Raw genomic sequence first — 15,152 nt, 5'->3', positions numbered from 1 at the left:
GGTGACTTACACATAGACAGAGAGAGAGTGACATACACAGAGACAGAGAGAGAGTGACATACACAGAGACAGAGAGAGGGTGACTTACACAGAGACAGAGAGAGAGTGACATACACAGAGACAGAGAGAGGGTGACTTACACAGAGACAGAGAGAGAGTGACATACACAGAGACAGAGAGAGGGTGACTTACACAGAGACAGAGAGAGAGTGACATACACAGAGACAGAGAGAGTGACATACACAGAGACAGAGAGAGAGTGACATACACAGAGACAGAGAGAGGGTGACATACACAGAGACAGAGAGAGAGTGACATACACAGAGACAGAGAGAGGGTGACATACACAGAGACAGAGAGAGAGTGACATACACAGAGACAGAGAGAGTGACATACACAGAGACAGAGAGAGAGTGACATACACAGAGACCGAGAGAGAGTGACATACACAGAGACAGGGAGAGGGTGACATACACAGAGACAGAGAGAGAGTGACATACACAGAGACAGAGAGAGGGTGACATACACAGAGACAGAGAGAGAGTGACATACACAGAGACAGAGAGAGAGTGACAGACAGAGAGAGGGTGACTTACACAGAGACAGAGAGAGGGTGACATACACAGAGACAGAGAGAGGGTGACATACACAGAGACAGAGAGAGAGTGACATACACAGAGACAGAGAGAGGGTGACTTACACAGAGACAGAGAGAGAGTGACATACACAGAGACAGAGAGAGTGACATACACAGAGACAGAGAGAGAGTGACATACACAGAGACAGAGAGAGGGTGACATACACAGAGACAGAGAGAGAGTGACATACACAGAGACAGAGAGAGGGTGACTTACACAGAGACAGAGAGAGGGTGACTTACACAGAGACAGAGAGAGAGTGACATACACAGAGACAGAGAGAGTGACATACACAGACAGACAGACAGACAGACAGACAGACAGACAGACAGACAGACAGACTGTCTTTGTCAAGACCGTAAGACCTCCGGAAAATCAATCTTCTCACGGGAACGTCTCAAGCGCCCGAACAGTTTGGCCTAGAAACGATGATGATCCCTCTCGACTCTCACAAACACGATGGCGTTTTCCGTTTTGCTCTGCGACCCCCGCGAGCGGGACTTGTGTGAAGTCGGGCACAGCCTCTTCAGCCAACTTCTGTCTGTAGCGTCCGGACAGTTTGGGCTACACACTAATACGGCCCCTCTGTGGAAAGGTGAGACTCTCACGAACACGTACCTGTCAGTTGTTTTGCTCACAACCCCATAAGACTTGTCTGAAGGTCTCCGTTACTCGTTTTAAACAATTATTGGAAGTACTGTACAGTATATATGGAGATAGTTTAGTGCCTAAAATAAGAGGTTAAATACAGGTAATAAAAATACATAAAAATTGTTTCCTGGTCTTTCTTATCTCAGATATACTGTAGGATCGACACTTTGGGGGACTATCTGTTGTTCCGTGTAGTGAATCTGTTATTCAATGCATTTCTTTGGGCTACTAGCAGTAATTCAATGTTTCATCAATATATATTTTTTGATACCTTGAGTGGTCTTAAAATTCAAAATCAAATAGCTAAATTATCCTTGTCATGACCATCTTAAAACAATTCTATATGTTAGCTTAGTTTTGGAGAGTACCAAACCTCTCTGACAATAACAGCTAGTTTTCAGTTTTCCCCTTTCCACTCAGACCACTCCCAGATAGTCCGAGCAAAAATCTTGCTTGATAAATTGCTCTTTGTTTCTTTTTGACCATTTTAATTGAAAACAATCACAGTAAGGTACTTAATTATTGAGCAGAAATGATTTGATATTAAGATAAAAATGGATGTATTGGACCTTTACAGAGATACTTTGGGATTTTGGAAATGTGACCCTTTATCTACTTCCCCAGAGTCAAATAAATGTGTTTTCATGATTAAGCAAATTAATTTCCATGTATCCTATCTGTGCGTGTAGTTCTAAACAGTTAACCTAAGCTAGCAGTGTTATAAAGTGTCATTGAAACATTCAGTGAAAGAAGAGAAAAATCGAAATAACCTTTACATTTCATTAGAAGCGTTCACAGAATTCAGAGAATGTTCTTTAATTACCTTCAAATAACCTACAAATTCCGTTCTCAGAACGTTAATGAAACATCCCAGGAAACCTTTCAGGGAACCGTAGTAAAACATTCTTAGAACCTCCCTGCAACCTAAAAATGAACGTTCTCAGAACAGGCAACATTTTTTAACTTTTCACGTTCTCATAACGCTTAAAAAACATGTTTTACCCGTCAGGAAACGTATGGCTTCATTCCCAGAACCAACATGAAACCTAAAACGCACGTTCCCACGACTTCCAAGGAATCAAATGTGCTAGCTGGGCTGTATGTGCCGAAGCCAAGGGAAGGGCACTTACTGGAAAGAGATATTAAATCAAGGAAATACAGCGTTATTTTATCATAATGTTGGGCGTTGCGTTAGTAAGTGTATTTTTATCCTGCTGACTTCAATGTCATACAACCAGAGGATCACAATGCTCCTATTGTCTGCACTTAGGAACTTACACCCAGAGCTGGAGACTAGTGGAGAGTTCACAGGGAGGACATTCATCTGGGTCCTGATTCACTTGGAGCTCATCCTGTCGTCCTGCCTGTCTATATGTGTCCACACTCTCCCTGTGTTTACCCCTGTCCTGTCCCTCACTGATGACATCACCACAGTCAAAGAGTCACTACCATACTAGGGCCCAGAGATGCATTCAATTAAGTGTTTTATTTGATGAAGTACTAGAGCGATGCACTGTATCTAAATGTTGAAACACTTACAATTAGTTCAGGAATTGAAGCCAGTTTGCCTGAGGGCGCATAAAGGTAAACATTCAAATCATATTCTAATAATATGTGATATCTGACTTTTTCCTAACCCCTTGTTTTCTCTCTATTTTCCCCCCTAACAGCATGTTTTCACCATGGACCCTACCAATGTGGAGAACGGACGGGGGAAGGTTCCTCACGACCCCAGCCTCCCCTTTGCGAGCACCTTTATTGGTAGGTCCTGTCCTCTTTGTTATTACATAGTGTGTATATTTCAATGCAACAGCGAGAGAGGTTATTGGCTCTGGGAGATACACTGCACTGCAGTGAGGGTGTTCCTCTTTTGTTGTCATTCGACATTTAGCTTGTGAAATAAGTGATGTATTGCATCGACATGCCGGGGTGAAAAGTAGTGCGTGTGTGTGTCTTCCCACCCCGCCTCGATCCACTTTGCGCCCGAACCCCACAAACCTGACGATCTGTCCCAAGATGCATTTCATCTGGCAGGCAGACACACAGGGACGGCCAAAGGCCCAGCAGAACGTTGGACTGATACACTGATATACAGACAAATAACCCTACAAAAACAAAGACATACAGTATTCCACCAAAGCTCACTCACATACACTGTGTGAAGCTAGCGTGGAAAAAACCCACACTAAACATAGACACGCACACTAACATAATGCAGATGCAAGTTACGTACATGTTTTACACTGTTGCATCCCACACATATATTATCCTCTCTGTTCCTTCTGACGGGACCTTCTAGTCAGGATGGAGTTGCTGCTGTCAAACGTTTTATTTAGGGGTTTCAATGGGTGAGAGAGAGAGAGAGAGAGAGAGAGAGAGAGAGAGAGAGAGAGAGAGAGAGAGAGAGAGAGCATATTTGTCATGGCCGTTGAGTGCCACGTTTGCAAAGAGAGCTCTTTGGCAGGAGGAGGACATGGAGGTCAGACACCCTTATTCCTTCTCCTTCCCTCCTCCTCACAAACACACACATAAGCCCTGATGTATCTCTGCATCTCCGCTATCTCTGGGGTTAGCTATCATAAGAAGCTATTGCCTTTCGGTGGAGCCAAAGTCTGTATTAATCACACAGCTCAGAACGCGGTGGAACTAGGACCCAGACTGCCTATCTGTTTGTACATACTCAGGGGTGTAAGGCAACCCCACTGTCTCTGCTATTACAATTCAGCTCCTTGGCTGGGATACGATCATTGGAGACATAGACACATACACATACAGGCACGCAGACGCACGCGCACGCACACACACGCACACACACACACACACACACACACACACACACACACACACACACACACACACACACACACACACACACACACACACACACACACACACGCACACAGGCGCACACAGGCACATACATCCTCAGTCAGTGAAGTGATGACAGGGCTTAGGGAGCAGTGCTCTACCTGTGACACGGCTAATTTAGGCGAAGATGCTCTTGTTAGGAACAGGACCTGAGCTCTTTATCATGCAGAGCAGTGATACTGTAGCATCTCATTTGATCCGAGTTCATTTGGGGATGCTGTCTGATTCAGTGGGAGATACTGTTACAGACGGGTGATCTGATCTCTGTTCAGTCTATGAACCTTCTCTAGGGAAGCAGGACATGTGGTTTGGGGTTCAGGAGGAGGTAGTGTTTCACTATGTTGGCGACTTTTGCATTTCTCTCATCATGCAAGTTCTTCCCTGCCGTTCCTTATTTCCTCATCCTTCCACATCTCCTTTCTTTTCTGTTCGCTTCCCATTGTCCCCCCTCCCTCTCCCCACTCTTCTCCTCTCCTCGCCTTTAATCCTCTCTGTTGTCTTCTCTTTTTCTTTTCTGTCTCTGCTACCTCCCCCTCCCCCTCCGCTCTCCCTCCATCCTGCTCGCCCTGTCTGTTCCCAGGTGGGGAGCTTTACACAGGGCTGACTGCAGACTTCCTGGGTAGAGACTCAGTGATCTTCCGTAGTCTGGGAGGTCGCTCCACCATGAGGACTGAGACGGACCAGAAACTACTGCACGGTGCTGGAACTGTATTGTACTCACTGCCCACAATGAATACACACCTAAAACAAACACATTATAGACATATTTTATACAACTTGGTTCTTACAACTTCCAAAGACACCACCTGGTAAACAAGTCAAACTAATTCCTGTTCTCTCTCTCGGTCTCGCTCTCTTTCCGCTTTCCCTCCCCCTCTCTCTCTCTCTCTCTCTCTGTCTCCTTCCCTCTCTCCCTCTCTCCAGATCCTAAGTTTGTTGCGGCCCACCTCATCCCTGATAACGATGACCGTGACAATGACAAGGTGTACTTCTTCTTCACGGAGAAAGCCATGGAGGCCGGAGACAGGGAGGGAGCCATCCACACCCGCGTGGGACGAGTATGTGCGGTAAGGGAACCATACATTCTCATGATTTATTATTGACTCTGGTGCCTGATGGTTCATTCTCCAGGTCAACCTTCAAGCCCTCTTAGACCATGTCATGATCTGGGAGTATGGGAACTGGATCATGGCTGTGAGTGATTTCCACAGTAGGGCTTCAGCCCTGACATAGTGAGAGTTTAACATTTCTCTGCGGGGAGCTGTGATTGTAGTATTGCCTTACAGAGAGGGTCTGTAAACGTTAATCCAGGCCACAGAGGCTGATGGAGAGGGAGAGACAAGCGTCCGGCTGGCGGGCTGGGGGAGCTGACATTCCCCAGCAATTGGCATCTCTCTATGTCCATACACACACAGCTGTCGGATGTGCTCTGGTATGAAGAGTCAGAGCGTGCATACCTCTCGTCTCTCTCACACAGTCATACATCCCTTCTGACATGCATACGCACGTGCACATGCATGCACACCACAGCTAACTACAGGTGTCCCCAAGAGACTCTGCTCCGGAGGCGAGACAATAGAGTAGCATTCCTATGCTCACACTTATAAGTGTATGGTTCGCACACACACACACACACACACACACACACACACACACACACACAGACGGACGCACGCACGCACAGTCCCGCCAATCCCCCTCAAAATATCTCCCCATACATATACAGTGTATTTCTTCCCCTGTACTCCTCCCCAAGGCATTGTAAACACTGTCTGTTATTGTCAGTTCCACCAGAACAGAACCAGATCCTGCCAAGAAAACAAGAAAGCAATTATCTGTGTTTGATCTGATCTCGGACAGCTTACACAGCCCTGGTGTCTATTAAACAACCATGTCTGCCTGTACGCTAGCTCTACCATGATACTGTACAGTATGGAGGAGAAGAAAAGCTCCTGTGATTATATCTCCACAACCCGTGCTCTCTGGCATCCCCGCTGTCCAGCGTGTGGTTGTAGAAGGGCTTACGAGACAACTTTCCCACAGGAGAGGCCAGCCAGCGGTAGTTAGCCGTGTGCTCCTGTGATCTATTGTGTTGTTGTGTGAATGTGCTCTACAGGTGCTCTGCTCTGCTCTTTATGTGTCCTGCTGCTGAATAGATAATGGTTATTCTTTGTTTGTCTCGTATTGAGAATGATACTGTATGTCTAGACAGTGTGAGCCACTAGGCTCGCTCTCTCTGTCTCTGTCTCTCTCTGTCTCTGTCTCTCTCTCTCTCTGTCTCTCTCGGTCTCTCTCTATCTCTGTCTCTCTCTGTCTCTGTCTCTCTCTGTCTCTCTCTATCTCTGTCTCTGTCTCTCTCTCTGTCTCTCTCTATCTCTGTCTCTGTCTCTCTGTCTCTCTCTCTCTCTGTCTCTCTCTGTCTCTGTCTCTCTCTGTCTCTCTCTATCTCTGTCTCTGTCTCTCTCTCTCTGTCTCTCTCTCTCTCTGTCTCTCTCTGTCTCTCTCTCTCTCTGTCTCTCTCTGTCTCTCTCTCTCTCTCTCTGTCTCTCTCTGTCTCTCTCTATCTCTGTCTCTCTCTGTCTCTGTCTCTCTCTGTCTCTCTCTCTGTCTCTCTCTATCTCTGTCTCTGTCTCTCTCTCTGTCTCTCTCTATCTCTGTCTCTGTCTCTCTCTCTCTGTCTCTCTCTGTCTCTCTGTCTCTATGTCTGTCTCTGTCTCTCTCTATCTCTGTCTCTGTCTCTCTCTCTCTCTCTCTGTCTCTCTCTGTCTCTGTCTCTCTCTGTCTCTCTCTATCTCTGTCTCTGTCTCTGTCTCTCTCTCTCTCTGTCTCTCTCTCTCTCTGTCTCTCTCTGTCTCTGTCTCTCTCTATCTCTGTCTCTCTCTATCTCTGTCTCTCTCTATCTCTGTCTCTCTCTGTCTCTGTCTCTCTCTCTCTCTGTCTCTCTCTCTCTGTCTCTCTCTGTCTCTCTCTCTCTCTCTCTGTCTCTCTCTATCTCTGTCTCTATCTCTCTCTATCTCTGTCTCTCTCTCTCTCTGTCTCTCTCTATCTCTGTCTCTCTCTATCTCTCTCTCTATGTCTCTCTCTCTCTCTGTCTCTCTCTGTCTCTCTCTATCTCTGTCTCTCTCTGTCTCTCTCTATCTCTGTCTCTGTCTCTCTCGCTCTCTCTCTCTCTCGGTCGCTCGCTCTCTTCTCTTACAGAGAATGGAGTGTTTGGATATTCTCCGTGGTAAGGTGTGTGTGTTCTCTGCACGATAGAGATGCGTTGGTGACGGTGGTGACGATCACGGTGATGGTGGTGTGTTGTCTGTGTCCCCCTGCAGAATGACGCAGGTGGACAGAGAGTTCTGGTGAATAAATGGAGCACCTTCATCAAGGCCAGGCTGGTGTGTTCTGTACCCGGGCCTCATGGAATCAACACACACTTCGACGAGCTGGGTGAGACACACACCTCACACTTGCACAAATCATTTACTCTCGCAGGCACAACATTTGAACGCACTCACAAAAGTACTCTGTATTTCACAGAGGGTATTTTCCTGCTCAAAGGCAAGGATGAGAAGAACCCAGATGTTTACGCCATCTTCAGCACCATCAGGTGAGAGCCACACACACACACACGGTTGCACACATCCACAGCTCCGTCTAGGAATTTGAGAGCGGCTACATTTCTCCGGCCGTTTACCAAAACAAGCGGCAGGGCGGCCATTTTGTTGTGTTTCGAGTCCCAGTCTGTAGCTTTAGCATGTACCATAGAGGAAATCAACCTTGGCGAAGTCAGTCACTGACATTATACGCTCATCTCTCCCCTAGTAACGTGTTCCAGGGCTTTGCAGTGTGCGTGTATCGTATGGCAGACATCCGGGAAGCCTTCAATGGGCCGTTTGCGCACAAGGAGGGACCTGACTACCAGTGGGGGGCTTACGAGGGCAGAGTGCCCTATCCAAGACCTGGGGTGGTGAGTAGTACCCTCAGAATAACCTACTGCAGGCTACTGTGCCGTATCGACACAATAGCAATATATTTCAGCCTCCTTATCAGCTTGCTTGCTTGCTTGCTTGCTTGAGAGAGAGAGAGAGAGAGAGAGAGAGAGAGAGAGAGAGAGAGAGAGAGAGAGAGAGAGAGCGGGATAAACTCCAACAGAGGGATAAATAGCTAGTCCAGCTGAGACCTTGTGGTTTCTGTTGGTCCTCCTGGTTTTCCTCTCCCCTCAGCAACTCTGTCTCATGTTCTCCTCTCATCCGCATCGCTGTAATTTAGCCTCATTTAGGGCCCTAGTGTCAGAGCAGAGTCTGTGGTTTTACTCCACACACACAGGCCTGATTAAGAAGAATGTCCTGGCCCAGAACAACCCAGAGAGAGAGGGAGGGAAGGAGGAAGGGAGAGCGAGAAACCTCACGATAAACCCCTGCCATCAAGTCACTCAGGGTTCTACTCACTGGAAAGGTTAAGAGAAGAAGACACAATGGAAGCAATCTCACCTGGATTCCTGTCCAGGGATTCTGTCCAGCCTTCAGCTCCATTCACCAACAGAGCCTGGTTTTAACTTGTTGTAGTTCACTCTGATATCCCACAGCCTGGGCTCAGCCCTCCCCAGGTCTACCCTCCCTCACATTGTTACTGTAAGGCTCTACCGGGGTTATCTAAATGGTCGTATACCGACACTTTCCTTATGCCGGTAGGGCGCCATAGGGTGCCATTTTGGCCAGCTATCTCTGTTTTGCACTGTGGAGACATGTGGCTGTCATCTCTCGACCGCTAACAGAGAACACTGTACTGTTTCTGAAGGCTATTGTGTAATTGTGCACTTTGCTGTGATTTAGCGCTTAGTGGCTGTGCACACTTAGTAGATAGGGTAGATGAAATGTAGATAGAAATGCACCCCTGTTTTCACTTACTGTAGCTCTTTCCAGTGATTGCGAGCGGTTAGAGTGCTTAGTTACTGCTTGGTCAGACATCAGAGTTGGGATCAGTTCCTCATGAATTCCAGTCAATTCAGGAATTTAAATAGGCTTCTGTGGTGAAATTCCATGTCAATTCCAACCTACACGAACTGAAATAATACGTTTCAACGCTGTCAAAAATGCCTAATGTTTAGTCAATGTTATGGCAGGATTTGACGAAATCTTCTCAAGCACAGTGTTGAATAGGACTCCCAGCTAAAACATTGTCAGGGAGTCACAGAAAAACACATTCCTAACATACAACATGACATATCAGGTGACCTCGAAAAACGCCGCTGCGTAAAAGCGTTCCTGTCACATTCCCCGAAAACTTTTTTACGTTTCAGGCAAATCATACGTTTTTTTTCCGTTACATGATTACCTAAGAGCTCCTCTCTCTCTCTCTCTCTCTCTCCTCCTGTCTCCAGTGCCCCAGTAAAATAACCAACCAGCCTGGCAGACAGTTTGGCAGTACCAAGGACTTCCCAGACACAGTGCTTCAGTTTGCCCGGGGGCACCCCTTGATGTGGCGCCCGGTGTACCCAGCCATGAGGCAGCCTGTGCTGATCAAGGCCAACGTGCCCTACCGCCTCAAACAAATCGTGGTGGACCGCGTGGAGGCTGAGGACGGACAGTATGACGTCATGTTCATAGGCACAGGTCGGTCACAAATGTATCCCACTTAGCCGTTTTCTGTCGTTAGACATAGCGGTGAGTGGTTAGGAAACCAGGTTGTCTTGTGATTGCTCAGTGGACCGTTTTTTTTTTTTACCCTCGACCCCAGACACAGGCACGGTGCTGAAGGTCATCGCCCTGCGCAGCGGCAACTCTCTGGACACAGAGGAGGTCACTCTGGAGGAGCTGCAGGTCTTTAAGGTAACTAGATAACGTCGTACTTCTCCTCCTCCTTCTCCCCTATTCCTCCTCCTCCTCCTCCTCTTCCTCCTCCTCCGCTTCATATCCCCACTGTCTATTTCAAAGCCAAACCCTTTCACAAAGGCTGAATGCGAATGAAATGTAATATTCTCATTTCTATCAAGGTGCCAACTCCCATTACCTCTTTGGACATCTCAGTAAAAAGGGTGAGGAAATGTTCATTCTTTGTCCCAGTTCACATTTAGTTCGAGAAGGCCAGAACGCACTGAAGCTTTATGATAAATCTTATAGCCTAGACTTTCCATTCTCATTCTCTGCTTGTACTCTGATCCCTTTCCCCACATAGCAAGCACTGTTCGTGGGTTCTCCATTGGGTGTGGCTCAGCTGAGGCTCCACAGGTGTGAGACGTATGGGAAGGCCTGTGCTGAGTGCTGCCTGGCCAGAGACCCCTACTGCGCCTGGGACGGCACCTCCTGCACCCGCTACACCTCGCTCAGCAAACGCCGCTATCGCCGCCAGGACATCAGGCACGGCAACCCGGCCCTGCAGTGTATGGACCAGAACCTCAGTGGTGAGAGAGGGGGAGGAGGGGGGTGGGCCAACTTGGCTCTGCAGTGTATGGACCAGAACCTCAGTGGTGTGAGAGGGGGAAGAGGGGGGTGGGCCTGCCAACTTGGCTCTGCAGTGTATGGACCAGAACCTCAGTGGTGTGAGAGGGGGAAGAGGGGGTGGGCCGGCCAACTTGGCTCTGCAGTGTATGGACCAGAACCTCAGTGGTGTGAGAGGGGAAGAGGGGGTGGGCCGGCCAACTTGGCTCTGCAGTGTATGGACCAGAACCTCAGTGGTGGCTCTGCAGTGGGGAAGAGAGGGGAAGAGGGGGTGGGCCGGCCAACTTGGCTCTGCAGTGTATGGACCAGAACCTCAGGGGGTGTGAGAGGGGAGGGAGGAGAGGAGGGTGGAACGAGGGAGTGAGGGGTGGGGGAGAAAGGGGTATCGGGGAGAGAACGAGAGAGACAGCGAGAGTGTGGGGCAGTGACTTAAAGAGAAAGGGGGTGGTGGAGAGAAAAAGGAAGAGAGAGAGGGAAATAAATAGAAAAGATTTGTAAAAAGGAAGGAATGTGGAAAGGAATTAAAAAAGAGTGAAGATGATAGAGTATGTGAAAATTAGATACAGTTCTGAGACAACAAGCCAAGTGCCCCTGTGGGAAAGTAGGGCACGCTAATATCCTGTTGAGAAATGGTTATTACAATGGTGTGTATACTGGAGGGGGGTGGGGTGGGGGGGGTCTGGCTGTCATGGTGGCCAAGCGGAAATGAACCCAGAGTATTTGTTCCTGGAGGTCACAGAGGTCAAACTCGTCCATTGAGAAGCAGTTGACTCTGAGAGGTGAGGGAGGACAAACACCGGGTCTTTATCCCAAATGACACCCTGTTCCCTACATAGTGCACTACTTTTGACCAGGTCTCTGTAAACAGCTTATAGGTTGAACGACCCAAGGCCAGTATAAATCATGTGTAGTGTATATTGTATAGCCCAATGTCAGGTCTAGAGGAAAGTTGTTATCAGCTGGAATACAAGCTGTGTTTGACTGAGGCGTGATGTCCATGTCTATCCCTCTGTAGGGACCCAGAGGGATAACAACATGAAACATGCGTTATGTTAAACAACTCTCATTTGTATATACTGTTACACAGACATTTAACACAACCGGGAAACACAGACGATCTATGATCTCAAACATGCACACGGTGTGCTGTAATTTTGCTCCCTTGTCCCTTTTGAGTATGAAACACACTTGAAATGCACACACATACTGGTAATGCTGTATAGGAAATGACATGACACACACACACATCTTGGGCTGAAGGAGAGGGTCGTCATTTGAAGGACCTTTGAATTGACCAAGTGATGTTTTGTTTACGGAGAAACTTCACCAAATCTCGTCTCACCTGCGCTGAGACGACAGATCCTCGTCGGTCTGTCATCGTGTGAGAGAGGGCAGCGTCGCTCGACAGGCAGAGGGGGGGAACAAAAGACAGAAATCTGTAGCAGTCAGAGGAGCGGAGGATGCGTTTGCTCACCTGAAGACGTGCATGAGGGGTGATGAAAGTTCTCTCCCAGGTCAAGGAGTGGTTTCGTTTTGGATTGAGTTATGGAATAAAGACGCTAAGAAGGGAGATTTAGTGTCTGCCGTAGCTGAAGACGGCACCACCAAAGTCACAGGGCCTACTTGAGACCCCAACATGCTCTGCCGACCGCAGTTTGAAGTGTATGTGGTTTAATGCCTATTGTACCTATTGTGTGTTGCAGTGGAGGGGTTGGATGTGACAGAGGAAAGGGTTGTGTACGGGGCAGAGAACAACAGCACCTTCCTGGAGTGTGTCCCCCGCTCCCCCCAGGCCACCGTCACATGGCTGCTCCAACGGGACGACCGCAAGGAGGAGGTGAGAGAGAGGGACGGGTGGAGGGGGAGAGAGAGAGAGTGTGTGAGAGACAGAGGTGGAGGGATCGCGAGAGCGTTAGAGAGTGAGGCAGAGGGAGAGAGAGAGAGAGAGAGTCTGACGGAGGACAGAGCGAGAGATGGAGCTATACGGGGTATGAGAGAGAAAGAGAACTAGGGAAGAAACTGAAACGAGAGGGCCGAGTCAGTACTTCAGGGGACGATTTAAGGGGGTGTTTGAGAGAGACTGAGAAATGGGAAGTTTTAGTAGGAGCGGGAGTGAAGTCAGGCCCACTCCTGCTCAGTGACCTGTGACATGTACAGTAAAGCTCCAGTTTCTCCCATGCCAGGGTATCTGCGGCTTCCCGAGGCTTAAACGAGTGTTTCAGTCAAGCATGTAAGTACAGTATTAAGGCATTAGAGCAGCTCTCTATTTCCCACCAAATAATCGTTGGCTCTCAGCTGTTCATTTGGAGAGAACAGGCTGCCCTGTTTGCTTTGGCACGCAACACATGCCCCGGCAGAGAGATCGGACGAAAAAAAAGAGTTGATGAATTTCATGGCAAAATTCTTCTTAGCCACCCAAGCTGAGAAAAGAACACAAAAAAAAGCGCAGCTTGGACTTTTCCCCCTCCCCATCTCATCCCTCCTCCCCTCCCCATCTCATCCCCCTCCTCCCCATCTCATCCCCCTCCTCCCCATCTCATCCCCCTCTTCCCCTCCACTCCTCCATCTCTGTGCCATACCTCATCATCCCTCCATCTCACTTAACCCCTCTTTCTTCTTTCTGTTCTTCTTATCCCAATATGTTCCCCTCTTTTTCCCTCCCTCCCTCCCTCCCTCCCTCCCTCCCTCCCTCCCTCCCTCCCTCCCTCCCTCTCAGGTGAAGCTGGATGAGCGGGTGATGCGTACGGAGCAGGGTCTGCTGTTCCGCCGTGTGCTCCGTCAGGACGAGGGTGTGTACGTGTGTCGCTCTCGCGAGCACGGCTTCACCCAGACCCTCACCCGCCTCTCCCTGGAGGTCCTGCAGGGGGACACACTGAGCGAGCTGCTGGCCCGTGACGACGCCCCCCTCGACGGTCCCCAGGGGGCGAAGGGCTACCGGGCCTGGCCTCCCTGCCACGCTCACAGGAGCACCGGCCCCCTCAGCCAACAGCGCTCCTGGTTCAAGGACATCATGCAGCTGATTGGCCCGTCCAACCTGCCGCACGTGGAGGAGTACTGCGAGAGGTTGTGGTGCAACGACAAGCTGCGGCGCAAACACAAGAGCATGCTGGACAAGTACCGGCAGGCGCAGGACAGCGCACGCAAGGCCCGCAACAAGGGCTCTGGGGAACGCAACCGGACGCCGCGGGACGTCAGCAGCCGACGGCCGTAGAGGGGAGGGAGGAACGGAGAGGGGGAGGAAATAGAGGACTGGGAGAAGGACCACATGACACGATTAATGAGAGACTGAGAGAGAAAAGGAAGAGGTGGTAGTTCCATGTATTGCAGGAAGAGAGACACTGCCAACAGACTGTGGTGTTAAGGGTTGTGTCTGATGTGGACGGGGGGGGTGAGAGAGACCGGGACTCACCAACTCTCCTTGACTTCATGAAGAAACCCTCAACTGTTTTCACCAAGGGACCCTTCCTCTCCATTGCAACATCAGTGACTCTGTATATGACTATGGACTGACTGTACTGTGCTGTAAATACTGTGTGGGGTTGGACTGCTACAACTGATGACCTTTGACCCCTTATGGCGCCCATCTCTCTTTGGTCCGTGAGCCCATTCCACACGATGTACCCCTTATGGCGCCCATCTGTTTGCCTCACCCTGCACCTCATCATACTTCTTCTGGAAGAAATGGGGCTTAATATATATTTTTTTAAAGGGTTCTGTGTCTTACTTCCTGCACAGTATTGTCGTTGTTTTTAGCAGTGTAATCCCATCACCCTGAAAGTCATTCACCACCGTACAGTACGTTCTCAAGCATGCGGTGTTGAGTGGACATCTAAGTGCACTCACACATCATCCATCACACACTCAGCCATAACAACGCACCAGAGCATTGCTTTAACTGAACGTTTTCACGAGACGACTGTTGACGGTTCAACAGAGAAAAGGCCTGTTTGTTTTATCAGCTAGACTCCAGTTCCCACCATTCCTAGATGTGTCGTTCCTGACAATGGAAGGAGAAGAGCGGGTCGTTGGAGCTGAATGTTCTGCTGGTGCTTTGTAAACACCACTTCGTTATTTAAATACAGGGTTAGCTATGATATTTCTCTCTCTGTTGTTAAAATGCAATGTTTTCGCTGGCAGACTTCGCTGAAAAGCTCTCCTTTCAAGGGCACTGGTTGTAGGGAAAAGGGGGAGGGGGGTCAGAGGAGTGAAGGGACAGGGAGGATGGGACAGGGGTGAGGGTATGAAATTGGGCTGGGTTCTAAATAAGGAATAGGGGGTAGGGAATGGGGCCGTAGACGGTATGGGTGTTTTTTTATTTATTTTTACAATGGGTGGTGGAGGGATATTAAATGAGTGGGTGGGTGGGGGTCAGGGGACAGCTCTGCGATCCTCCTTGGTTGGCTTGCGAAGGCTTGCCAGGAGAAGTGTGGGGTTTAACAACTCCCACTTGCTCCCATGCCTTGGTTGCTTTCACTGGCATACAAACTTGCCTGTAGAGGAGGAAGAGGTGGGGGGGGGAAAGAAAGAAAAGAAGAGAAGGAAAGGGTGGTGGAGGAATATGGGCACAGAA

At 48.9% G+C, this 15,152-nt stretch overlaps 1 protein-coding gene across 1 annotated transcript in view; it reads left to right on the top strand.

The window, feature by feature from the left end:
• Positions 1–14,815, top strand: part of LOC115131959 (semaphorin-3G-like) — a 56,232-nt gene extending 41,417 nt beyond the window's left edge. The window contains exons 5-16 of the mRNA XM_065020623.1: positions 2,960–3,050; positions 4,738–4,854; positions 5,082–5,224; positions 7,478–7,592; positions 7,683–7,752; positions 7,968–8,112; positions 9,526–9,757; positions 9,882–9,973; positions 10,138–10,179; positions 10,320–10,545; positions 12,286–12,419; positions 13,299–14,815. Coding sequence (XP_064876695.1) covers positions 2,960–3,050; positions 4,738–4,854; positions 5,082–5,224; positions 7,478–7,592; positions 7,683–7,752; positions 7,968–8,112; positions 9,526–9,757; positions 9,882–9,973; positions 10,138–10,179; positions 10,320–10,545; positions 12,286–12,419; positions 13,299–13,793 — 1,902 coding nt within the window. The 3' untranslated portion in view covers positions 13,794–14,815. The remainder of the gene's footprint in view (positions 1–2,959; positions 3,051–4,737; positions 4,855–5,081; positions 5,225–7,477; positions 7,593–7,682; positions 7,753–7,967; positions 8,113–9,525; positions 9,758–9,881; positions 9,974–10,137; positions 10,180–10,319; positions 10,546–12,285; positions 12,420–13,298) is intronic.
• The last annotated feature ends 337 nt before the right edge of the window (positions 14,816–15,152 follow it).

The sequence above is a fragment of the Oncorhynchus nerka genome, linkage group LG7 (assembly GCF_034236695.1).
Source record: "Oncorhynchus nerka isolate Pitt River linkage group LG7, Oner_Uvic_2.0, whole genome shotgun sequence".
NCBI classification, from domain to species: Eukaryota; Metazoa; Chordata; class Actinopteri; order Salmoniformes; family Salmonidae; genus Oncorhynchus; species Oncorhynchus nerka.
The sequence above is the reverse complement of the archived record's forward strand: the minus strand, read 5'-3'. Positions and strand labels throughout refer to the sequence as shown.